This window comes from Prunus persica, chromosome G7 (assembly GCF_000346465.2).
Source record: "Prunus persica cultivar Lovell chromosome G7, Prunus_persica_NCBIv2, whole genome shotgun sequence".
In the NCBI taxonomy this organism is placed as follows: Eukaryota; Viridiplantae; Streptophyta; class Magnoliopsida; order Rosales; family Rosaceae; genus Prunus; species Prunus persica.
This window is the reverse complement of record NC_034015.1, coordinates 10,414,965-10,441,120: the sequence shown is the minus strand read 5'-3', so window position 1 is coordinate 10,441,120 and position 26,156 is coordinate 10,414,965. Positions and strand designations below refer to the sequence as shown.

At 35.7% G+C, this 26,156-nt stretch overlaps 2 protein-coding genes across 4 annotated transcripts; both read right to left on the bottom strand.

The window, feature by feature from the left end:
• On the bottom strand, positions 937-1,755 carry LOC18771636. The gene has a single exon (XM_020568960.1). It carries the CDS (start codon positions 1,753-1,755, stop codon positions 937-939), a length of 819 nt encoding a protein of 272 aa, XP_020424549.1.
• LOC18771876 (zinc finger CCCH domain-containing protein 30) lies at positions 5,367-9,798 on the bottom strand. Of its 3 annotated transcripts, XM_020568031.1 has the most exons (3): positions 9,295-9,420; positions 8,917-9,006; positions 5,367-8,225 (listed from the first exon to the last, which is right to left on the bottom strand). In XM_020568031.1, the coding sequence occupies exon 3, from the start codon at positions 8,112-8,114 to the stop codon at positions 6,003-6,005; it is 2,112 nt and encodes a 703-aa protein (XP_020423620.1). In that variant the 5' UTR covers positions 8,115-8,225; positions 8,917-9,006; positions 9,295-9,420; the 3' UTR covers positions 5,367-6,002. The 3 variants fall into 3 exon arrangements, with proteins under 3 accessions (XP_020423620.1, XP_020423618.1, XP_020423619.1); XM_020568029.1 differs by lacking the exons at positions 8,917-9,006; positions 9,295-9,420 and adding an exon at positions 9,481-9,798; XM_020568030.1 differs by lacking the exon at positions 8,917-9,006 and having other exon boundaries at positions 9,295-9,688.

The window sequence follows — 26,156 nt, the reverse complement described above, 5'->3', positions numbered from 1 at the left end:
AAGGTAACCAAGGTGCTTCATAAGGCTCAGCTACCATTTCGAAGCATTCTTGGGGTCTGATTCTTGAACTTAGACCCAAGGGTGATTTTCACACATTTAGCTCTTTACAGCAGCCCAGGCCCGCAATAGCTGCCGGAACGAAAAAATCCCCTACAACCTTAAATCTCACAGCCTCATAAATAGGCCAAAGATTGTGTTAAATTACTAACGTGGCACTATTAATGGTGCAAAATCCTAATAGACTTGAATGAATTTAAATAATTTATGCATCAAAAAACTTGACTTTTGATCAAACAATTATGTATTGAATGGGGAACTTATTCAATATAGATTCTTTTCTATGCCTCGAGAAAAACGAGGACTTTATTATATCTCTAATACAAAGCTAAGAGGTAAAGAAAATAGAAAACATAGTAAACAATGTGCCAGATCGATCAGAACTAGGAATGCTACCACCTTGACTTCTGTCAGAGTCACTAAATTAACCTCTCTTTTTTTGGGTCAATAGAAGCTTTCATTCAAAAACGAAAGACAGACAACAAGGAGAGAACCAGAAAAAAAAAAAAAAAAAAAAAGGAAACAACAGCAGCAACAGCAAAAACACAACAGTTAGAAGAAACAAAGCTAGAGACCAGTAACTATGACGCCTCCAAAAGGGGAGCCCGTCCGCCTCCAGCACAAAACTCCCTAGCACCGCGGGGGGCAAGGAAGTCCATCAGCTTGCAACACAAAAACCAGAGAGGATGGGGGGCTAGAAGCCCAAACTTCATCGCACATCCTCCGCCTAGCTCGCTGAGCTGCAGCATCCGCTGCTCGGTTTGCCCCTCGAGGGACCCAGTGCCAAGAGCAAGAAAAAAAACTGCTACAAAGTCGCCGAATAGCTGATAGGATAGGATAAATCATCCACCTACCTTTCAAAATATTTCCTTTAATTGATTAAACAAGTTCCTTTGAGTCAGATTCAAAGACCACGTTTGGAAACCCCATTTCAGCAGCCAGCTTGACCCCCTTTAAAGCTGCATGGGCTTCAGCCTCGATTGCGGAAGAAGCAAGTCTAGAAACGCAGCAACCACCCATAAAGTTGCTGGCATAATTTCTCACTACAACTCCCAGACCAGCTTGCAGAGTACTACTAACCCAAGCTGCATCAATATTTATTTTGTAAACAGAAATGGGAGGGGGGAACCATCTAACCACCCTTTGGCCATCATCAGTATCCTCCTCCAAAATCGCATCCCCAGGAGGACACCGCACAAGATTGAAATCATTGATCAAATTTTTGGCCACCAGCAAGGTACGGTGAGGGCACACACTAATATCATCAAAAACTGCAGAGCAACGGCTCTTCCAAATACTCCAGCAAGTGTAAACAATTTGGGAAATTAGCCACTTCCTATCATATCCCAAACTCTGCGAAATCTTCAAAACTTGCATCATCCATTCACTCATAGAAGTAATACTCTGCCTGTTTATCTTGTAGTTCAAAGGACCTCCAAACCATACAAGCTGGACCCAATTACAGAGGAGGAAAAGGTGCTCAACAGACTCCGGAAACTCCCCACAAATAGGGCATAACGGGGAGGTGCCAAGGTGTCTCCTGAACAAAGCGTCCCTTGTTGGCAGGCAGCCCCTAACCATGCGCCACCAAAAATTCATTAACTTTGGGACCATCTGAGAGCCCCAAACCAGCTTCCATAGAGCCTTATCTAAAACTCTTGAGCTAGAAGGTCCGACCGGAGTATCGAGGTGAGCCATGTGTATCATGTTATAGCCAGATTTGACGTGTAACTACCCATCTGGTTTAGAGGCCATATAAGCCTGTCCTTCTCCCAGCCATCCCCCAACGGCATGGCTCTGATAATTTTTGCGTCATTTGGTGAAAACATACCACCAATAGCTTCCAAGTTCCATTCACGAGATTGACGGTCAATAATAGTCTCAACCTTTGCCTCCAAATCCACCTGGCTGTGATGGCTTAATTGCAGAGCATGCTCCGAACACCCAGGGATCCACTTATCAGTCCAAATTTTAACATGGCTACCATCAAGAACCTGCCACCTAGCACCTCTCATGATTATATTCCTGCCCACCAGCAAGCTAGACCAAGCCCAAGACGACTTAGCCCCCTTCCCGGCTCGGAGAAAATCACCATTTGGGAAATATTTACTTTTTAGCAGTTGAGCCCAAAAAGCCTGAGGCTCCATCACCATCCTCCACCCTTGTTTTGCCAACAAAGCAACATTAAAATCCTTCAGGTTGCGGAAGCCCATTCCCCCTTCATTCTTAGGCATGCCAAGGTTCTTCCAACTAATCCAATGAATTTTATTTGATTGCTGAGATTGACCCCACCAGAAATTTGCCAAAATACTATCAATCTCCTGACAGAAACTATTCGGGAAGAGGAAAACAGACATAGGGTAAGACGGGACGGCCTGGGCAACAGACTTAATCAGGACCTCTCTGCCAGCTTGAGAAAGTCAGCCATGCTTCCATCCCTGGATTTTCCCCAGAATTTTATCCTTTACGAAAGCCAAAGCCGTCTTTTTCGATCTGCCCCATAAGGTTGGAAGCCCAAGATACTTGCCCGGATCCTCAGATATGGTGACATTTAGATTATCCTTCAACCTATCTTTCACCTCCAAAGGTGTGTTTGGGCTGAAGAACATATTTGATTTCTCAAAATTAACAAGCTGACCTGAGGCCGTGCAATAGGAGTCCAAGATTCTCACAATCATTCGGCAATTATTCTCAGTTGCTTTGAGAAACATAAGTGAGTCGTCAGTCTCATTATTTTTGCCAATGTCCTGAGCCCAAGCCAATTGGCCCAAAATCTTTAATTACTTCCCATGGGCTGAAAATAGCCCAAAATCCAGTGAGTTCCTAGCCCAAAAATCCAGAATTTCATTTTCCAAACTTAACCTCTAATCCAATTTATTAGACAACCTATCTTATGTATTCCTCAATAAAGCTCAAATTAACTTTTTATCAAACTGAAAAATCCAATAAAATCATCTCAAAACCTTATCTCAATCCTCAGCTAAGCTCCCAAAGAGAACAAACAACCAATTCAACACCTGAAAACAAGGAAGAGGTTGTTTTGGTTATACCACTGCCGAGAGAGGTACAGTGGCTGGATGGCCACGATATTTGGATATGTTGCAGAGAGCACAACTCTGAGCAACTCTTATGAAGGAAGCCTTGTCATCTGAGCAAGGAATCGACATGAAAGAGTGAATATCGGTACTCTAGAGCATAATGCAAGAAAAGATGACCAGTCTCACCTTGGACACGATTTCGGATGTTTACAGAAGTCCAATTGCGATGAGTTTTGAATATGTTAGAGTTCTCGACCTGAGGAACAACTTTTGTGAAGGAAGATTTGTGAAACGAGCACTGGAAACTGACATGCAAGGCCAAATCCTTGCCTACAGCAGAATACCGGGCAGAGATGAACAGCTTGCACTCACAGTCAGTTAGAGCTATGCTGCTTCGATTAGGCTGGATTTTTTATATGTTTTTGTAGACGAGCAGAGGAACGACTTTGAAGAAGTACTTTTCCTGGTTTGAGCTAGAGGGTGCAGTTCTTTGCCTCTGAACGTGAAAATGGACAATTGGAGCTCTCAACTTTGAAGAGAAATAAAACAATGATAACCTGCCTGGCTTTTTTAGGGCATTCCTCCAGTTTTGATCCTTGCTCAAATTACTAATTTCAGTTTTCTTATTTGTAAACTGAAATTAGTACTTCTTCTTTTTTTATAAACAATTAAATTTTTAATTAATTTGTTAGACTTTAATAAATTTTTAATAATAATTTAACATAATTGACAAAATTTGTTGACAGAGTAAAACACAAAAGATCAAATCGATCAAATTAAAAATATGAAAATTAAATTGACCAAATAGCCATTTTGATATTTAAGCCTAAATTATAGACGAGTATATTGTCCCAACATACAACATTCGGTGTATGTACTTCTTCCAAACACCAATCGGAATCAACTATTAAGACATAGTTTCAATTGATTTTTGTATTAAATTAGTAATTGACGACATAACAAGAAAAAACTCCTCCATTTATGATATAATTATAGGGTAGAGGGTTCATCCTTTTTCGCATACATGTGTTATGTCAGTTGATTCACCCCCTTACACTCAAGTTCGAATCCCTCTCTTTCTAGATTAGATTAATTTAAAGCAACTTACACTATCGCTTGTATTGAAAAATTAATAATCAAAGCTCACCCACTTTGTTTTTGTTTGACTACATTGCATACACACCATTAAAAAAGTACACAACAGCTTTGCATGGCGCTTGGCTACTAAAAACCTCAACAACAAAAACCAGGAAATGTCCCAATCAATCCACGCACCGAAAGTGGATGTAATATTTCCAACATTTTCCTCCAAAGTCTCTTTCAACTGTTTCTTTTTCTTGTTTTTTAATTAGTTTCTGGCTCAACTTTGTAGCCAGGAGCCATTTACTTCATTTCTAGTGGAGAAAAAGAGCACAAAGATGAGCAAAATTCCACCAAACTTGCATCCTAATTTTTCTTTTCTTTTATTTGTTTGGTCACCCTTTTTCTTTTCTTTTCTTTTTTTGTTTTTGTTTGGTAACCATTTTTCTTCTCCTTTATAGAGAATACCTGATAGTTAACAGAAAAAAGACCTGATATAAAGGAATGTAATGTGTAGTCAGCTTCGTATAGATAAATAATATCTAAACATCAACATCATATAATATGGATCTTTCAGTTTCAACGGAGTATACGATGACAGCACCAAAAACCTAGTAGAAAATGCCAATACAAGCAACAGGTAAAAAACTGGTTCCAAGTGGCAATCACATTGTTTTTCTTGGCATAAAAAATAGCCCGCGAGATAAATCTGACCGTCAACGCATTGGGAACGCCATAATGCATCAATGGTCAGGAAACACCCGGACTCACGTATGAGACTGACCATGACATGCCTCTAACGTTCGCTAATTTCAGCAAAAGAGAAAAAGAAAAGAGCAACAGAATAGCAAATGTTTGATACTCATTCCTCACACTATACCAGGCTAAAGGAAAATTTACTCACACGAACAATGCAACTCCTATAACAAGAGGCATAAACAATTTAACACGGCACCTGATAAAATTCGACAAGGATTGAGAGAATCCATATCCAATATCTTTTTCTTTTTCGCCATCCACATCCCACACAATCTCAAATCCCACCACCATGATTTGGAATCCACCAAACCCCACCTACCTTCTCAAGTTAATGCTATCCTAATAAGCCACTAAAAGCAAAACCAATACCAATAGGAGAGAAACAGAATAAAATTAACATAACAGAACAAACGATAAAAGAACGATACGATGTGACAAAAAAATGAAAATATAAGTATTAGAATACCAATAGCAGTAAAATTGAATGTTACATTACGGAAGGTTTCATAATTTCTCCATCTTCCTCTTTATCCCTTAGTAACTGGCACTAGCAGTTACCATATTGTAAAATTACATTAGAACACATCAGAAGCAACAACCTTTCCAATCCCCAAAAATGGACCAGAGGTCCAGGCCCATATTATGAAGAAATCTTTAAGAAGATAATAGAATGACCACCCCACCCTAATTTGTACTGAAGTTGATAATGAATAAAAGGAACAGGAAACAGCCATAGGATTTTGAGTTCCATATTCATAGAACATGTTGCTCATCATAGAAGAAAAAATGATGATCATATAAACCTAAAATTTGAAAATATTTGGAAGCAAAATGACACCTAGACTGGGTTCCATCTTTTTGAGTATAACCCAGAGGTATGCTTACTCTTTCTAACTTCTGTAACAATGAATGGTGAAATGAATTTTCTTCAAGTGACTTTCTGCAATTGCTTTCATCCATGTTTCTGCTACCTTCAACACCACCCACCAACAAAATCTGGAAAAAAAGCCATTATGTTATTTACCAAAACCTTCCTGTTAACTACCTTGGGACTAACTGAACATTGTTTCAGTTCTGCTGAGCCACAAGATCCAGATGCATTTGGTCAATCCATGCTCCCAAAACAGCATGATCAACCGATTCCCTTTGGGAGTTTGCATTTGAACCCTCACTGGAAGATCCAGTGGCTGTAACACCCGAGATCGGTGTTAGCTTTTCTTTGATTTCGGTAGGAGATTCTTTAACAAGTGACTGAACCCATGATAGATCTGGCTCCTCTCCATTGTGCAGAAGCTCAAAAGAAGATGATCTGCGGAGCTTACCCAATTCATCTGTAGTAACTGCCCAATCTGGTTTTCCATTGGAGGATCCCCATTTTGACCAACAATTTACAGGGGAACCAACATTGGAAGCTGAGTTGGAGCCGAGTTCCCGTGAACTAAGGCTACGAAACTGTTGTTGCTTCTCCCGTTGAGCTAGCATGGAAACCCGAGAGCCCATCGGTGAGATTGGTTCCACATTGCGTGGAGACATCCTCCCAGAGGATGGGACCCCGTAAGAGGCCTGCAATAGCGGGTGATCAACACTCTTGGGGGAAAAGTTTGTATGAATTGGTGAAAGCATGCTCTGCTGCTGCTGAAATTGATTAAGAACAGCTGATTTGTGAGTTGGAGAGAAAACACCTGACTGCAATGATTGATCAGAGTACCGGGGTGATAAGCTCTCAGCAGAGAAGAGATCGTCAAGATTTGAGGGGGTTAGGGTTTTCAACCGGCCAGAACGGTTAAGTGAATTAGAACTCATGGATGGTTGGGAGAGGCAAGAAAACTCATTTAGGAGCTGTTGTTGCTGCATATCGAACTCTGGCATTATATCATAATCATTGGCTGGCATATCTCTTGCACAGAGGGAAGATCTCAAGCGACTAGACTGAAGATTGCTGCCTGGGAGATGCAAAGCTGGGACATTAGGTTGGGGCCAAGCTAGAGATGAGTGTGACATGCCATTGGCAGATGGGGACATGGGTGGAGTAAATGGTGAAGGAGACATGACATTGACTGATGATGGGGAACCAGGCAAGAGGCTCATTGCAGCAGCAAAATCCATGGCTGAAGCACCAGAAGTGCTCGAGCGAGGAGAGGGAACAGCAGAACCAGTAGAGACATATAATGGCCTGAGTTCCTCTGCAGTGTGGGCAAAAAAGCAGACCCTCCTTGCACAACTTGTACCATCTTTGCAAAGTCGGGTTCGATACTGAGCTGGGTGTAGCCAGCACTCAAAAACCCCATGAGCATATTCACACATATCTCCACGTCTACAAGCCCCCTTCCGGAAATCAGGGCAAGGAACACAGCTATAATGAAACTTCCTAGGATCCCTTCTGCGTGCATTTTCCCCTGGATGGACAAAAGGGCACTCAGTCCAATCATGGGAGTACGCACGTGAACAAGGCCTCACCTTGAATGAATACATCCGAAACTCATCAGTTGAATAAATGCTGTTCTTGATGTCTGGGAGAGAAGGGTCAACAGGATATTCCTTCTTCTCTGACGCAGAAGAGACAGGAAGATTGTAGAACTTCGACTTCGTTGGAGAACAAGTGAAATCTAAAGCAGATGGAGACCCATTTTCTGGGGAAGCTGAAAGAGGAGGAGAACTTGAATGTAGGGTTCTTGTTGAGACCGTTAGAATCTGTTCACCAGCAGAACCATTAATCATAAGGAGTTCTTCTAGAGCTAATCTCACATTCTGTAGCCTAGGAGGAACAACTATAACTTCAACAGGACGATGACCATTAGCATCAACCAAATTGGGATCAGCACCAGCCGCTAAAAGCAGCCTCACAACATCCACAGCATTCTCAGCCCCACCTGAGGCAGCACAGTGAAGAGCAGTGCTCCTATCAAGCCCACAGGCGCGATTTACATCAGCATCAGAGAGAGAAAGAATGAGCTTTATCACATCAATGCTGCCATATATAGCGGCAACCATTAAAGGGGTTCTCTGCTCATTAACCATCTGCTTTGAGCCCTTCTGACGACAATACCATAAACCAATCTCATCAATGGCAGAAGGGTCCCGTTCAATCGATCTTTTGAAGCTCTCAATGTCATTGTTCGCAGCAAGCTCAAGTAAGCTGGCAAAAGTATCTTCAGTTTCAACTGTCAAGTGATTATTCATGGCTGTGTTGGGGTCTATTTTCGTCAACAGAGATATGAGATGCTTCTGGAGAGGAAGTGGGTTTTAGCCGCTCTGATCCCTAGCACATTCTTTCATTTGCTGGGAGGCCAGCTGAAAATAACAATCACAGAATTAAACTATGAGTAACCATCAAAGTCATATTTACACATTCATATATAAGCACTAAAGGTCCTCACCAAAACCATACTAGAATAATCCAAACAATAATGAGTTCCACATATGCCTCTTCAGAGACAACACCCACTTACAAATTTTGATTTAGAAAAAGAGACGAACAAATAACATATTTTGGAAGAAGAAAAACAAGTTGAGTGGATTTATCAGACACAAGTAAAAATGTCATAAGGGAACTAAATAATCTAAGAATTAGATTAGCCCATGCTAAGTTTGGTTTTCGTCAAAAGCAAGAGCTAATGGAAAAAAGTGCGTGATAATGGTTCCCTCTCTTAAGGACTTTCACTTTCCTACATACACAGTCTCCAAGAAAGCAAACAGAACCAAAAAAAAAAAAAAGAGTTGAATATGAGAGACATCATAGATTGTAAAATTTATGGCAATCAAGCAAGACACACATAATTACAAATAACAGAAAATGAAGAAGAAAATTCAAGAAATTAATCTCTGGTTGGATACGGAGAAAATATTTGAAAACAAAAAAGAAATTAAGATTCATAAATCCGGGTTATTTTATCAGAAACAATAACATTCAACAACGCTTTGTATAATAACGTTTTGTTATTGAATAATATCTTTGAGAGGAAATGAAAAGCCCACAAAAAACCTGAAGACAAATTGCATCCTTTGCAATTTCATTATCACCCCCACTTATTTCCCAACAATTACACAGAGGTTAAGAAAACTTCAAATAGATCTGTGAGCACAAAAACCAAAGTCAAACTCAAAAAGACTGTACTATATCATTCCCAAATGAAAACAACACAACGAAAATAAAATCAAAATAAAATTCATAATCAGATCCTGAGGATCAAATCAGCAACAATCGCAGTAATGATCTTCTTGAAATCCATTCAAAACTAATTTTCCCAAAAAATCTAAACTTGAGAGAGAGAAAAAATAAATTTATGAGAACTTCTCATTTCCTTAAACTGATAGCTTCAAATAACAAGTAATCGCAGTCGAACATCAAAAGCATACGTACACAACATCCAGGGAGATAGAGAGAAATCTCGCCATTTCCAAGATCAAGAGCAGAAGACAGTACAGAAAGAGAGCAAGCCCAAGTCTTAAGACAGTCTCAGAGTGAGTATATATACATATATGTCTGTATGTATTTGTGTATATAGGCGGTGTATAAGGTAAGCTTTGTGATCGAAGCGAATCTTACCAAATCTTCCAGCTAAGAAAGCAAGGAAAGCACCATTGAGGCTCTGTGACAGTGACGCAGATCTAGAGCTGCTTCTGGTTACTTCTCAAGAAACTGTTTGGACTCCGAGAAAATTTCCTCCTCCGCTTTCTGAGCACAAGAGAGAGAATGAAAGAAAATATTAAAGCGAGCTTTGTTTCTCTTCTTCCATCTCTCTCATGGAAATAAAAATTTAAAAAGTATTTTTTAAAAAAATTAAATAAAAAATTAAAGAATTCTGTGTTCTTCTTTATTTCTTTATTTCTTTTTTTGGGCTTTGATAAAATCGCCTATCCAATACCAGCAAAAGAAAATTAAAGAAAGCCAAAGCGCACTGAGAGAGTCACTGTTTGAATGCAATTTCTTTAATTTCCACTTATATCGCGCCACGTCAGGCCACTCTGGACATGTCCACCATTTTAGGAAAAGATAGGGATATTCTCGGAAACTTGGGTTCTCACGAATCTCTACGTGGCGGACCCTGATTAGATGATGTTACGTGGGTAAAATGGAATATAAATACAGGAGCCGAAGCTCTGTTGTAATAATTTAACCTTTGTCTTTCGGTCAAATGTCATAGAAATTCAACCTAAATTCACCCTACATGAAACTTAAATTGTCTCTCCAGAAAATCCCGTGCATCAAGTCATACGCAAAAACCGTGCAGAACATGACATGGCCTTATCCAAATGGGTAGCTGTCCACTCAATAACCATTAGATTTCTGACACGTAATCCAGGACAGTGGTTCTGGAAGCAGAGAATAGAGACTCTTAATGAATTCTTACACGAATTTTATAAGTCCTTGGAAACCGGTTTGGAAGGTGGAAAGGTTGGAGGGGTTACCGGTTAGGTGAGTTTTAAAGGGGATTAAGGTGACCGGAGTAGCCGGTGAGGACGCACGCGCGGGAGCGAAGTGGATTAAACTAGAATGAAATGAGAACTGGCGTCCGCCAATTAGGGAGGTTCGGAGCGCTGGTTGCGAGCGTACGGGAGCGGACTTAAGGCACGAGTCAATTTTGGTTAATTGTTTAGTCAAATCACAAGGGGGAAGGAAAAAGGCATGGAAGCACCTTGGTGGCAAAAAAGCATGGAGCACCAACGACACACAAAACATAAAGAAACGAAAAGGCAAAAACAAAATTAACTATTAATAAAATTATTCTTCACCCTTAAGTAAATTATTTACAAGTTAAAATAAATTATAGTCCTCTAAATTATGTTTATATGAATCTGATATAAAGATTAGAAGGGTCTACGTTTTCAATTTTCTTTCAAACTTACACGCATAAAAAGGAAGGTTTATTTTTTGATATACCATCTTAAACTCATTTTGAATTTCACTTTGCCCCCTAAAATTTACTCCATTTTTCACATTTATTTGTCTCCCCTCTGTTTTATTTCTCCAATAGTCTGGCTATTGTACCGACATAGAGGGACAAGGGGCTGCGTGGAAATGGAATTTGAGTTGGGGGGTGGTGCTGCGTGGAAATTGGGTGGGGGAGAAGGGGTGAGAGATGGGAGAAAGAGAGGAGAGAGGAAGAGGGCAATCATGTTTTTTATTTTATTTTAATTATTTAAAGTTTAAAATATTTTACTTAAATCCACATGTCGTCATTTTATTAATGTGTAGGGGTCCACATATGTGCCACTCAAGTAATTTAATAAAAAATTAGATAGAAGTTAACAGTATGGACTATAAAAGGACCCACTAGTGTAGTAGTTTTACTTCATCAAGCAAGGTCTTAAGTTCAAATCCTAGCATCCGTGTAGTGTGTGTGAGTTTAGTATGCTATCGCCCCTCTCAATAGGAAAATGTTCTCCAAAAAAAAAAAAAAGTTAACAGTAGGGACCAAATTAATGTACAAAAAGTAACCTAACCTAGACAATTAATGTCACAAAAAAAACATAAAGGATGAAAGGTGATAATTTCACAAGTCTCAGGGACCATTTGTGATAAAAAGCCAAAAAGAAAATTAAAAACTTAATAAAATTTGTATGATAAAATTTTTTAATAAAATTTAAAACCGTGTGGCTTCTTTTATAGAAAAAAATGTTTAGTTATTAAATTCCCATCAAATAATAAAGAATATATTTATTTTGATAAATATTAAAATTGCCATGAAGTGGTGTGGAGCAATTGCTCCCTAGGAAAGTTGATGAGTTCAAATTTTAGCATTCGTGTAGTGTGTATGAATTTAGTTTATTATCGCATATCTCAATAGAAAATGTTTTCAAAACAAAATTGTCATGAAGATAATCAAATAATTATGAGCCCATTTGACTTTTTGTGTGTGTGTTTTTCTTAGCTATGTAAAAAATGATGGAAAGTGGATGATGAGAAAGATAAGGAAGTCATGAAGGAGAAAAACTTGTATGTCACGAGATAACTCTCTTTTGTTGTTTTCAATCAGTTACGTTCCACTATGCGAGATAAAGATTCCACATAGTGGAGCGTGATTGGATACGGACAACAAAACAATGTTATCCCCGTGACATGCAAGTTCTTCTTATAATGGAAGAATGTATGAAACAAAAATGCAAAAAGAACAATAATAATTTTTTGGAGCAAAAAGATCCTCACAACAACTACCCTTCCTTTAAAATAAGAACTAAGGGCCCATTCGGTTCACGAATTGAACTTTTTGAGTCAAATGGTTGTTTGGTTCAAGGTTTAGGAGTTTGAGAATGGATTTGAAATTGCATTCTCATGTTTGGTAAATAAGGGCCCGTTTGGTAACTTTTTTGAGAATATTTTCAGAGAATGAAAACGAGAAAACAAATTTACATATTTAGGATTCGAGAATTTGTTTGGTAGATTAATTTGAAAACAAATTCAAGGAATAAAAACAGTGAAAACGTATATGGTATTACAATTTGAGAATAATAATATGTGAGTTATTTTTCAAGTGTAGTTTTGCTAATGTATGTTGAAAAAAATTAACTAAAACAATAATGAAATTTTAATGTAAAAAAACCTAGAATTATCTTTAATATTAATTGAAAATGATAAATAAAAAAGTTGAATTTTTTTGGTTAATTGAAACACTGAACAAGTATACTTCTTCCACCTTCTCTATTTTATTTTTATATATATAATCAAATCGTTTTTATCATTGCTGAATGTTTCACTAGTATTATGTTAACAAGATTAAAACTATAAATAAATAAATAAGTATATATAATTTGGGGCGTGACAATATCATAGTGTCCTTACTTAGCTTAAAATGAGGGCCTCCTTATAAATGATTTGAATTTAATATTGGGAAGAATATAATTTGAGGTTATAGTTGTATGATAATGTCCCAATAATATCATGATAATCTCTCTCTCACCATGATGAAGCATCCCATGCCTAAGCACACACCTCCTCATCATGATAAAGGCATGACTCGACTTTTACAAAACATGGAATTAGGGATATTTGCTCCCCTTCCTTGTCTTATAAATAACCCTCCACCTACATTCAAACAAGGATAATAACTTCTCTTCTCCTAGAAACTCTCTCCATTTGCTTTCTCAAACATTTATTTGCTCAACCTCTGACTAAGACTTCGGATAGGGTTGGTTGGTTGGTGATACACTAGTACCTCTTTGGTGACTTGTACTCCTACTTGCGCGGATCATTTAGGGCAGAAGAAGAATCCCATCTGAATCAAACTAAATTGACCACCTAATCCTAACCAGCCAACAAAGAAATATATATACATAGTGAAAATTGAGTTCCAAAACTTAAGAAAATTTGCCTAACATTTATAAACCCGGTTAAAAATTTGCGAGGACCACCTTGGGCATAAGGGTGAATATGTACCTCTAAATCTAAGGTGACTCTTCGCATTGAAATTCTCGTATTATCAAATTATTAATGGGCCAATAATTCGTGATAAAAAATATTTATCTTATTAATAATTCATATCAATAATGCAACAATATAACATACAAGACTTTTAACAAAAGGAATTTTTTTTTTCCTAATATTTGTTCATAATTATTATTTTCATTGAAAGGGTTCCATGGAAACAAAAAAAACAAATATTCCTTTGAGCCGCCTCACTTGACCAAGCAACAAAGTGAAAGAAATTGAGAAAATGAATAGTATATTAAATCGTCAAAATATTTGGGTGTGATATTCGGACCGCAACTTTGCGTCCAAGTATGATCATGGTGCTGACGTGGTAGAGGGGATCGAAATACAGAATTATTTGGGTGTCGCATGTGGGGGCAGTATGCGGGGATTCGCCTTTTTGAGTTCGTAGTACAAACATATCGGCTTCACGTGCTTTGGAGGAAATCTTTCTCGTTGGATAAACAATTTTTTATTTTTTACTATATTTGTTCGGTCAACAAAAATTAAATACTAAAAATGAAAGTAAAAAAAAGAGCCTATGAGCTAGACCTAGGACTTTATGTACGTGTCTAAGTCCTTCATAAATTGGAGAAATTATAGAATATTACGGTAATATGATCACGTGGTACTATTGTACACGTGTTATAATTTAGATAAACGATATAATTTATTTTCCCTCCTTTTAGGGAATAGTATCTATAAATATCTACTTATATTATAACACATGTATAAGATGTACCACATGACCGTATTACCGTAGTATTCTATAATATCTCCACAAATTGAAACGTATATATTAAAAAATAATTTACTTATACAACATTTTTCTTATGTCAAACATGGTGCAAACATTTTTCACGAAAATGAATCTCAATGTTTTATTTTTCATAACTTATCTCGAATTTATAAATTAAATGAAATTTTTTCTCAACTTTAGATGAAGTAAAGAATATAAATGTCAAAATTTACCTTTATCTAAAACTAAATTTTCTCTTTTTCTCGAGACTTTATTTGGTTTATTTTTCTAGTACTATGTTTTATTGAAAAATGGAATCCTTTTTCCATTACCCTGTCTCACTTTTTTGTGTGTACAAGGTTTGGACCATCATGAAATAATAGTATGTCCCTACAAAACCACTGAATATATAATACTCTTTTTTTTAGGGGGTTGGCCGGGGGATCTAAATAATGACACAATACTTGATATGTAATTAGTCCTAATTAATATAACATTATGTGGAGATCATTGATTATAACCATATTTATCTAATATCCTTCTAATTTAGCTAAATCATGTTTGCAGTCTAGCCTAGTGAAAAATGGCATTGACTTGCAGACCAGTGGTCTCAAGTTCGAAATTGGATTGAATGATCGGTATTAATAAAAAAAATATATAATAATGCAATATTAAACATTTATAGATATCTTACAAACCCCTAGCAAATCATCACGTAAAACCCCATTTTAATGAGAATACGAGAAATCCTTAAACCCTAATTTGAATTAATGGTTGTGATGATGTTGATTTTTTTAATGATAGAAATTATAAATTTGATAATGTTTAAATAAACCCATAAATGGGTCCAAATTGATCTTTAAAAAATCCATGGGCTTTCCCGAATAAATGATTGAAATTTTGGGTTAATATTTAATTTCCTATTAAAATTTTTAGTAAATTAAGCTTAGACCCATAAAATTCATTTTAAATCACCTACAACCATTTTCTTTAGTTTTCTATTTAAAATACCCATTTTTTTGAAACAATACCCGATGACTAGGATCCAACTAAGCAACTTACCTAATATAACTTAAATTCTGATTTATTGTATTTTTGGAATTCCAAAACTACCCTTGTTTATAAGTTAATGTGTTATGGGGGGTGTAACTAATGACACCCGTTGAATTTGAAAAGATCTCCAAATAGTTGTAATGGATGTAGGAACTAATTTAGAAACTTATTTGAAATTAAATATTAAATTCCACATTAAAGTATTAGTAATTTATTTTTGAATTAATGGTGTTTTCCTTCTATGAATTACGACTAGTAATCTATTTAAAGTATTAGTAATTTAAATTCAATATTAAATTTAGGAATTATTGTTGTTGTGTTTTATGAATTATACAACAAGTATTCTTTTTTATTATAGTTTATGAATAATAGTGTACATTCTAATTATGTTGAAAAATAATTTGATTAATCTATTTATTGTTTTGTTTTTAAAATATTTTTTTAATGAACCTATTTTTTCTCCAAATATTGTACCTATTTTTTTTTCTTTATTACTTGTTTTATGAAAATTAATTTGATCATCTTTTTATTGTTTATTTTATGAAAATAATTTTTTTGTTTAAATGAGCCTATTTTTTCTCTCAAAATAATGTACCTATTTTTTTTTTCTCTAATAATGTACCTAGTAAAACAATACCTAGTATAATGAACCTATTTGTTTTCTCTAATAATGTACCTTTTTTTTTCCCTAAATAATGTACCTTTTTTTTCTCCAAAATAATGTACCTTTTTTTTTTCTCTAATAATGTACCTTTTTTTTTAAATCTCTAATAATGTACCTAGTAAAACAATTTACCTAGTATAATGAACCTATTTTTTTTCTCTAAATAATGTACCTATTTTTTTCTCCAATAATGTATACCTAGTAAAACAATTTACCTAGTATAATGAACTTATTTTTTTCTTCTAAATAATGTACCTATTTTTAATTTATAAAAAATGTGCATAAATTTCAATTATACAACATACCTATTTTTTATAAATTATTAGGTACCTATTTTTAATTTATGAAAAATATACGAAAATGTCAATTACAAAGTAATTGACCTATTTTTGTTAATTTTTTTTGGTAAATAATATGCCTATATTTTTATACATATATATTTATAATTTTTCATATGTACATTATTGGATATGTAATTTACATTTTTTTTTTTTTTTGCAATTTTAAGGGGCCATATGTTAGAGGGAATGGCAACCAAAAGAAATAAGGTGATTGATATGCTATTAATAGGGAGTTTTAATTACAATTATGACAGTTAATGAAATGCTTGGAATAAATTATAAATAAAATATGAATTTTGATGGTAAGGATGTAAAAACATAGGAATACTACGACCTCTTATATCCTACTGGTCATTTAAGTTTGAAATTGGGTTTTACACATAGATTTATAGAATGATGGGTATATGTCTAGGAAATAGAAATTGTAGGGACCTATATTGGACAAGCCCTAAAATTTTCAAGTTTTGTATTTACAATTTCTATCATTATTACTAACATCAAATCTTTTGCTTTTGATACTCGATATTTCGATTGTAGCTAGTTTTTAATACCTCAGTTCCATGATATTGTTAGAGTTATATTAAGTTTAGCCAAGTAGTCTGAAGCTGGTGTGCCAGCTGTCAGTTAGTTAAGTGAGTTTGTTAATTAGCTTAGAGCTTAAGTCTTTGACAGCTTATGTATTCTGCAAAACCCAAAAACTCTATAAATATTGAGTCAGCTAATATTGTATGGGATCAATAGAGAGAATCAATAAAAAGAAATCAAGAACCTTTTTAGTTTTCTTCTTCGTTTCCTCTAGTCATACGTGACTGGTTATCATGATATCAGAGCCTAGTTGTCCACGTGTGAAAGCCCAATGGCTGCACGTGCTCCACGTTACCCAAAATGTGTTGTCCACATGTTAGGCTTGAAAATTGCCCACACTTGCGAGGGCGTGTGAGAATGTGAAGATAAAGAGTCCTACATTGGAAAGTTGAGAAACCTAGCAAGGGCTTATAAGGAGTTGGGATTTTGTTCCCCTTATCTAAAATTGTTTCAGACACCACCTGAGTTACAGTCCCTACGGGTTTTTGGGTCTGCTGTGTTTCCATATCTTAGACCTTATAATGATAACAAGTTGCAGCCTAGAACTTGTCAGTGCATCTTTCTTGGATATGCTAGCTCCACGTTACCCAAAATATGTTGTTCACGTGTTAGGCTTGAAAATTAGCCACACGTGCGGAGGCGTGTGAGAATGTGAAGGTAAATAGTCACACATTGGAAAGTTGTGAAACCTAGCAAGGGCTTATAAGGAGTTGGGCTACTCCCCCCTATTGCCAATTGGTTTTGAGGTGGAACCTCAACTTCCTTCATGGTTTATGTTCAATATGTGCCTACACAAGAACAGGTGGCTGATGTGCTCACCAAGGGGCTTCACAATCCAGTCTTTTTGCAACAATGCTCCAATCTAAAGCTGGGCCCGCCAGCTTAGCTTGAGGGGGGATGTTAGAGATATTAAGTTTAGCCAAGTAGTCTGAAGCTGGTGTGCCAGCTGTCAATTAGTTAAGTGAGTTTGTTAATTAGCTTAGAGCTTAAGTCTTTGACAGCTCATGTATTCTGCAAAACCCAAAAACTCTATAAATATTGAGTCAGCTAATATTGTATGGGATCAATAGAGAGAATCAATAAAAAGAAATCCAGAACCTTTTTAGTTTTCTTCTTCGTTTCCTCTATTCAAACTTGACTGGTTATCAGATACCTCCCAAATTAACTATTTCTATTTGGATGAAGGAATTAAAAACTGCATAAAATTCTAAAATGACAGAATTTAGATCTCCATCGTTTAAATTTTTGGCAATTGATAATTTTAGTGTTTAAATTTATGTATGTTGAATTTTGTAAATGATAGAAATTACAAATTCGATTGTGAAACTAATTTCCGCTCAATAGCAATTGTGAAATTACATATCTTTTGGAGGAAAATAAACTCCATAATCTTGATCCCCAATTTCCATGTGTCATTTATTAAGTTTCGTCCTTATGTTGCCAAATAATAGAAATATCAATTTCTTCTCTTTATTTCCAGACTTTTAGCTAAATCCTGAATTATTTTCCTTCATCCAAATGGAGGAAAAAGATTTGAAACAAAGTGAAGATGTCCTATAAAAAAAAGTACTTGTGATTTTATCTCTTCTTTTATCACTACTACTATTCTTTTTGGTAGCTAACTTGGAATGAAATTAAGCATATGCATGTGAGGTTTAAGAGGATTTTACATTTGGGAAATCTTGTGAGGTTATGTACAACCTTTACCTTAGATTCGAGTTTTACCCTTCTCCACCTTTGAATCCAGTTAAAACAAAGACCCCAAGAATAAGGAGCTTCTAGAGCATGAATAAGAGTCATAACCTCACAGGGTCTTAGGGTCCCCATCCCCATTTATATTACAGATTTCTCCCCTTAAATTATTGTAGTTCTTTCACTTTTCATCCTTAATTTGTTTTTTGTCTCAAGCTAATCCTTAAGTTTTGAGACTATATTAATGAAGACAGTTGTAAGTTACAGAAATTGACAAAAGTGGTCACATTTAAGGCCTAAATGCGTAAAGACCCACTAGTGTAGTGGTTTGGAGTAATTGCTCCCTCAAGCAGCAAGATCCTGAGTTTAGTATATTATCACCCATCTCAATAAGAAAGGTGCTCCCAAAAAAAAAAAAAAAAAAAAAAAAACCTAAATGCAATGTAGATTGGCTTGAGTTTCGGGCGAAACCACCCCTCATCAACCTATCGGTTTGAACATTCTTTAGAAACAAAAACCGATCTGAAGATGGTGCAAACCATTGACCCAATAAGGTGGAATGTAAAATTAGGTTGTCTAGTAATTTTGTTGTTGTTGATGTTATAATGGAAGGAATCAAGACCTAACATAATCCTAATTCATTTGGCCATTAGAACTCACTTGGGCTAACCTTAAGGACTTGGTTGTCTACCTTTTTGGTATTTTTAAGTATAAAAATCCAATTCTAACTATCTATTCTTAACTTATTGAGGCTTAGTATTTAATGGATTCTCAATTTTGTCATGACATACTTCCAACTTTTCCTTATAAGCCCATACTAAATCCCTAACTTTTCAATGTGGGACAAAAATTCTCAACACAATTGAGGTCTTCCAAATCATTCCTCCCCTAATATTGATGGAAATTTCAATTGAAAGTTTATCATATATAACTAATAACAATTGTTGAGAAAACATGTAACAATGAAAACAATTTGGGAAAGGGGTTAGAAAATATTGGTGAAAAAAAAAAAGAATTACTGCCAAGGCCCGACTGGTTGCATAAAATACAATATGCATAATTACATTGATTAAATTAATAGTTTATCTTTCTTTTTTTGTTGAGAAATTCTAGGATTGCATTCATAATTCAGCTAAAAAAGTCACTAGTCACAAAGGACCAATACAAACTAGCCATAAAGTGCCAATACAAACTATCCATAAAGGGCCAATATAAACTAGTCACAAAAGGGCCATTATAGTAAAGGAGCGGTCTAACAAATTATGACAATCTGGTGTGCCTCCACTAATGATCACGCATGATCAAGGAAACTCTTACACATGCATCTCAACTAAGATTGCAAACTCAGAATAATAAAAAAAAGATAAAGCTTGAAAAAAACCAAGCCATAACAATACAAATAAAACGCTCACAAAAAGAAAGATGAGATTTGATATCGAAATGCAGGTGGAAATCCGACGTCGAGACGTAACTGCCTGTGATAGTTGGAGGGAAATCATAACAAAACGAAGATAAATAGGGAAAACGTTTTGTCTCTGAAAATGAAAGAAGAAGAGAGGGAGGAAGAGAAGAGGGAGGGAGAAGGAAGAGGGGAGAATGGAGAAGGGAGAGGGGAGAGGAGAGATGGGAAGAAGAATAGTGGCTTCCTCCCCCCTCAAAGTGAAAACGACTCTAGGAGGATTTTTTGGGAGAGGGGGCTAGGGTTGTTTTAGAGCTTATTTACATTAGTGCCCCTGAAACTATGGTCAAATCCCATTTTACCCTCTGAAAGTTATAGTGGCCCACTTTACCGTCTTAACCAATGTTTTGCATCTCAATTTACCCCCCACCATCAATTCAGTCAAAAACTCTGTTAAAAATGAGGAAATGGCACAAATTGGACCCACAAGTTTGTTGAATTGGATGCCACGTAGGTGCCATGTGAAAAAAAAAAAAAAAGAGTTTCTTTTAAAAAACTTAACTCAATTATTAATAATAATATTTTAAACAAAAAAACAATTCCAATCCCCTCCTCCAGACCCAGTTTACGCATACCCAACCTCTATGTATCCCTAAATAAGCCCTCATCATCCTTCCTTCTCCTTCTGCAAGCAACAACCACCCCACCATCATACATAACCACCAAACCCACCACAAGCCATACCCACCGCACAAAAGAAAAAAAAAAAGAAAAACAAGAACAATGAATACATTTGTGGCGAGGATGAGTTGTGGGTTGCAGGGGCAAAAAGCTTGGTAAAGAAGACGGTGGCATGGCCTTGGTATTTAAGGGTTGGATATGGTATTGCCGTTAGATTCAGTCCATGACGGATCTAGAATGGTGATTGGGTTGAGTCCTCGGTGAATCTGGAGTTTCGGGCTCGTCCGATTTGAAGAGAAATAGAGAGGTTGTCTTGAGGTGGGGAGACGTTAGGATGGAGGCCCTCTCCTCTCAGCCAAGCCTATTACACCAGTATCCTCCTCACCATCATCAAAATCACAATAATCGTGGGCAATATTTTAAGGCAATTCCTTATTACAAAGAGACCACATTTTATAGATATGATTTTATATACACTAGATAAAAATAAAAGGTTGGCTAGGTACGAAGGGAGGGGGTGGGGTGAAGGAGGAGATTTTTAAGTGGCGATGGTGGAGAAGACGGTGTTGTTAGTTTTTTAAATTTCCTGTTAATATTTTTTTTTTGTTTCTCTATATTTTTATGGTTATTTTTCTTTTATTATTAATAATTGAGTTAAGTTTTTTAAAAGAAAAGAATATTTCTCTTTATTTTTTTACACATGACACCTACGTGGCATCCAATTCAACAAATTTGTGGGTCCTATACATGCCACGTCAACATTTTTAACAGAGTTTTTGACTGACTTGACAGTGTAGGGTAAATTGAGATGCAAAACATCGGTCAATGGGGTAAAGTGGGCCACTTCAACTTTCAAATGGTAAAGTGAGATTTGACCATAGTTTTATGGGGCACTACAGTAAATAATTTTTTTTAATAATAAATTTATCAAATACAATATTTCATTAGATTTATTATCCAATTGGTAATTAAGATGTCTGTATGTGCTTCCTCGGTTATGAGATGTGGACGTGAAAGCGACTTGCATTTGTGATTTGTTATAGATAAGAATATGGTCCCGAAATTTACTTTGGAGATTTGGGTTTTGTAGGGCTAAGATCGCTCCCTTTTAATTTGTCTCTAAATCGGCCAAGTCCATCAACAAAGAGACCAAACAAAGATGCCCCCACAAAAGAAAAGGACCTGTTAATTTGGTGGGTTGGCCAAATGCCAAAAATACTCTTAATTAAACACCTCAATTTTTTAGTAGGAATATGACATGGAAATTTGGCCGGCTCTATGCTCTATATGTTGGCACCCTATAATGGGGACCAAAGTGGGTTCTCCATTCCATCATGGATATGACACTTATTTAATCGTCGTTGCATAGACGGTCGAGATTCAATTGATGTATTATTCTTTTTTTAAAATTTTGATTAAAAAAAAAAAAGAAAAGGTTTTGGGTTGGTATATGGAGCAAATTACCACTTTCCAACTAATATAAAATTAGGCTAATAGGGTTTAGTTCGGTTAAAATGAGCATTAACTTGCAGATGAGTGATTTTAGATTCAAACACTTTGGTAGTGTGTGTATGGAAAAAAAAAAACTCATTCCTTTCCTAACTTTGACAAACTAAAAACCAGAAGAAAATAAATAAATACAAATGTGGGTCTTTGCCTGCCCAAAAAATGCCAACAATAAAAAAGAAGAAGAAAAAGAACAGATATACATGGGTCTTGCAGCACTGTATGGGTCTGGGCCCAAGCAGAAGCCTGTACCAGATATGGCCCATCTAATGTGAAATCATTTAATCAATTTTTGTATAGCAGTAAATTCATATCACTAATATGATTAGGTGTTGATGATTCTAGAATGTGTGTTATTTTCAAGTGGTTTTATTTCTCTGGTACTTGTAAATATAATTTATGTAGTAAAAAAATAAAGAAGTTAGCAATGCAACACTGAACAATTTCAAGACATAGAGAAGTTAGCAATGCAAGTTCTGAAGAAGTGACAGGTTTAGTAAGGTGAAGATGATCAAAATTTAAATGACCGTCTATGACTAGCCATAAGTAAGTATGATGCTGGCCAAAGAAAAAGAAAAAGAATGAGTATTATGGGTGATTGGTTTAATGGAGAAAAAAATTACCTAATTACGTGACGAGAGAAATAGAAAGAAAGGATATATGAACCAGTTTCAATTCTCGGTTTAATAGGTTGACTGAGTCAGCTTGTGATGTGGCAGAGTTGGTTGGATTGTTGGTTAGTTTGGGAGAAATTGTTAAGACAGTTGGGGTACTTAAAAGACAGAATTGTATGAGTAAAAATGCAATGCATATTTTCAGTACACAAGTTTTCCAGTGAGAGGAGACTCAACTAACAAATACTCACACCATTACACACACATATTACCATTAAAATGCTCCCTGAATGTAGTGACAACTAACAATACATCTCGTCCCTCATCTTCCTGAAGCTCTGCTGATATTTTCTTCACCATGGCATGCATCGCATACCACACGTCAAACTAGTCAAATTGCGGTTTTTTGGATCAGTTGTGGGCTTGGGGTGCGAAGAGAGGGTGATGTGGTTATTGTGAGACATTGGAGTAGACTAAATCCTTTTCCCAATGACCGTGCTATTAGAGATTTCTTAAAAAAATCTGGGGCTGAATTTTTGCTAATTGAAGTTTTCTTATTGTAATCGACTTGGGTCATTTGCTTATTCTCCCCCATTTCTCCATATGATGAGAAATTATAGTTTCAAACCAACTTGACTTTTGTTTTTTTGTTTTCTCATAACCAATCAATATCTAGTTATATGATTAGATTGAACAAGATTATCAATTATAGAGCTGTGTGTATGGGTTGAACAAGAAACGTTCTCAAAACCAGTCAGAACTAATAAATTACAAAATTGATATAGAGTATGTAATTCAAGGTTCAAAGCGCCAAAACTAATGAAAAATCCATCCACATTCAAAACCAGCCCTTGTGTTCCAATTGTGACATCATTCTTCTTCCTCTTTTCTGTGAAGACTGAACCTTTTTTTTCTCTTCCTCCACATGAATTCCTTGTGTTGTATGTTGCATGAACCACCCTCGTGTAGGTCTTGAAACCCTATCGCTAGCACTCCTTTATATAATTTAATTGAACAATTATTGCATCTACAAGCACAATAGAATTCTAGCATACAATTTATTTTTTTTCCAATAATCATTGTGCAATAAAAGTTTGGTTTTTCTTTTTGCAATTGATAAATAAGCAAATTTTTAAAGAAATGTTTCGCAATTATTTAAGTACGCCTCAGAATTATTAATAGTGAACTACCTACTTTATTTATTTATTGTAAATTATTACGGTGATATATTTTTCACTCACGTCCGCAATTTCTATCTAGCAGTTAAGAAATATATACCCTAGTGAAGAAGAAGACATTGATTTGAATTATTGAAGATGCACAACTTTGAAATCACGGGCTTAGCAGTTGAACAACTCAAAGCCCTCAGTCTCGCGAAGGGGCCCATTTTGTTATGGTATCTGATGGTCCATTCAAAGCTATTGATAGAGTTGAAAATTTGAAAAATCCTATGAAATTTTTTCAAGTATTTTCTCAGAATATAAAGTTCAGTGGGTCCATTGCAATGGAGAATCAGAGAGTGGAGGAAAGCTATTTTTATTGCACTGCATGCAGCTCATGGAGCTATTGCCTTTTTGGCATTCTTGTAGCCTTTTGAGAACAAAGAAAAGCAAGAAGCAAAAGATGAAGAGAATCTCTCTCTCTCTTTTAAAAAAAAAATATTTTGGTTATGGCCTTGGAGATTATCTTCTTGTTCTTTTAAACTGATCGATATCAGATGTGGGTGGGTGAGTCTGTGACTTCTGTGTGAGTTGTCTATTATGTTAATCATGTAAAGCTTGACTTCATGGAAGGACAGCTGGGCCTCCTCCTCCAATGTTTTTGTCGTGGTTTTATGATTTTCGTCATAATTAATAGGATTTCGGATCAACTTCTCTGCTCTCGATTCTTGGATCCTATGCTTTTCTACACTTTGCTTGCTGTGTTTTTTAATCAATTGCATCATTACATAGGAGATATTTCACCTTCCTCATATCCCAACTTTTAACCTTTTTTTTTCTTTCTACGTCTTGAATCATCCTTACGCCAGTTGATTAGAACAGTAGGTCAATCCCTTACATCTAAGTTCGAATATCTTTTTTCATAAATTAGATTAGTTTATAGTAATTTAGATTATTATTTGTTATTAAAAAAAATGAAATACATTAAATAAGTGTTCTTTCCTTGTTAATTAAGTAATCGTTATAGAATTTAGGTGACAGAATGAGAATATGAGAGGCTTCTGGATTAAAGTGGGATGAAGAAGAGGGGTGTACAGCGATGGGATGAGATATATTTTGGGGGGAAACTTTATATTTCATTTTTTAATTTTTTCTAAAAATAGAAAAGACGCAAATTGATTAAATTTTAAATATTCCTAAAAAGAAATATGTTCATAAAATTATCTAAACAATGCAACTTAGTTGAAAAAGGAAAGCGCGGTAACATAGTAATCTGTGAAATTAAAAGATATCACGTTTTTTCAATTCATTCCTTTTTAGTTCTCCCCCGTTCAGCAAATCATAAGAAAATTAAAAGCTTTCTTATGGTTATTCTATAAAAATAAAAATAAAAATCTTATAGTTATACTCATTTCGCTAGGTTTTCGTACCAGGGTTTTTGGATACACAATTTCAAAAGCGTAAAGCAATTTGACATATTGATTGGATCTGCTCTAAAGCAATAACCATTTTGCTAAAAAGGTATGTTCTTTAATTTCTTCATCAATTTTCGTTGGGTTTTGGGTTTGTTATTGAAGTCGATGAATAATGATTTTGTGTTTTTGTTTTTGTAATATTGTGTCATTTGATCACTTAGGTAAGGTGAGGAGGGTACATAATTTACTTTTGTTCATAAGTGGATTATGCGTTGTCTTCATTTTTGATGTAACCATTTTCTTTTTGTGCTTTTCCTTGTTGATGTTTGCTGGCTGCACTCATCATGAATATGAAAGGACAAATTATAATCATTTGTAGATTTGATTAGAAATTTTCCTCTTCCTAAGAGACTATGCCTTTTTCTACTGTGCATTTCTGATATCATTACAAATTTAAGATTTTGGGGTTAATGAATCATGATGATGGAGATATCTGTTCATGAATACGAGAAATTCTTCAATTCGGTAGCCAGCCACCTGGACCGTGCGACCATGCTCACAAAAGATTAGAGCTCCCATGTATTTTGGTCACACCTAGCCTCACGGTTGGTCCATATCATGTGAGTGTGTTGCCGACAGCCGCACGTAAGAATCTCCCCCATAAAGACATATGAAAATTAATAAAATAAAAAATGATTCATTGGAATGCAAAATATTAGAAGTGTGCAGAATATTTTAAAGAAAAAGATAGGCTGTAACTTTTTACAATGGCAAAAATAGTTGGATTCACGTGTGGAATATACTGGGTGCTTTTCCCTCATTTCTTTTTATCTCCCATAGCAACTGAAAAAAAAAAGAAGAAGAGAAGAAGAGAGAATTGGGTGCTTTTCTTTTCTATAAAATATTATGTTGACGTAAGGAAATAACCGAGCTTGGTCTACCCAATACAAACATGACATGTGGCTA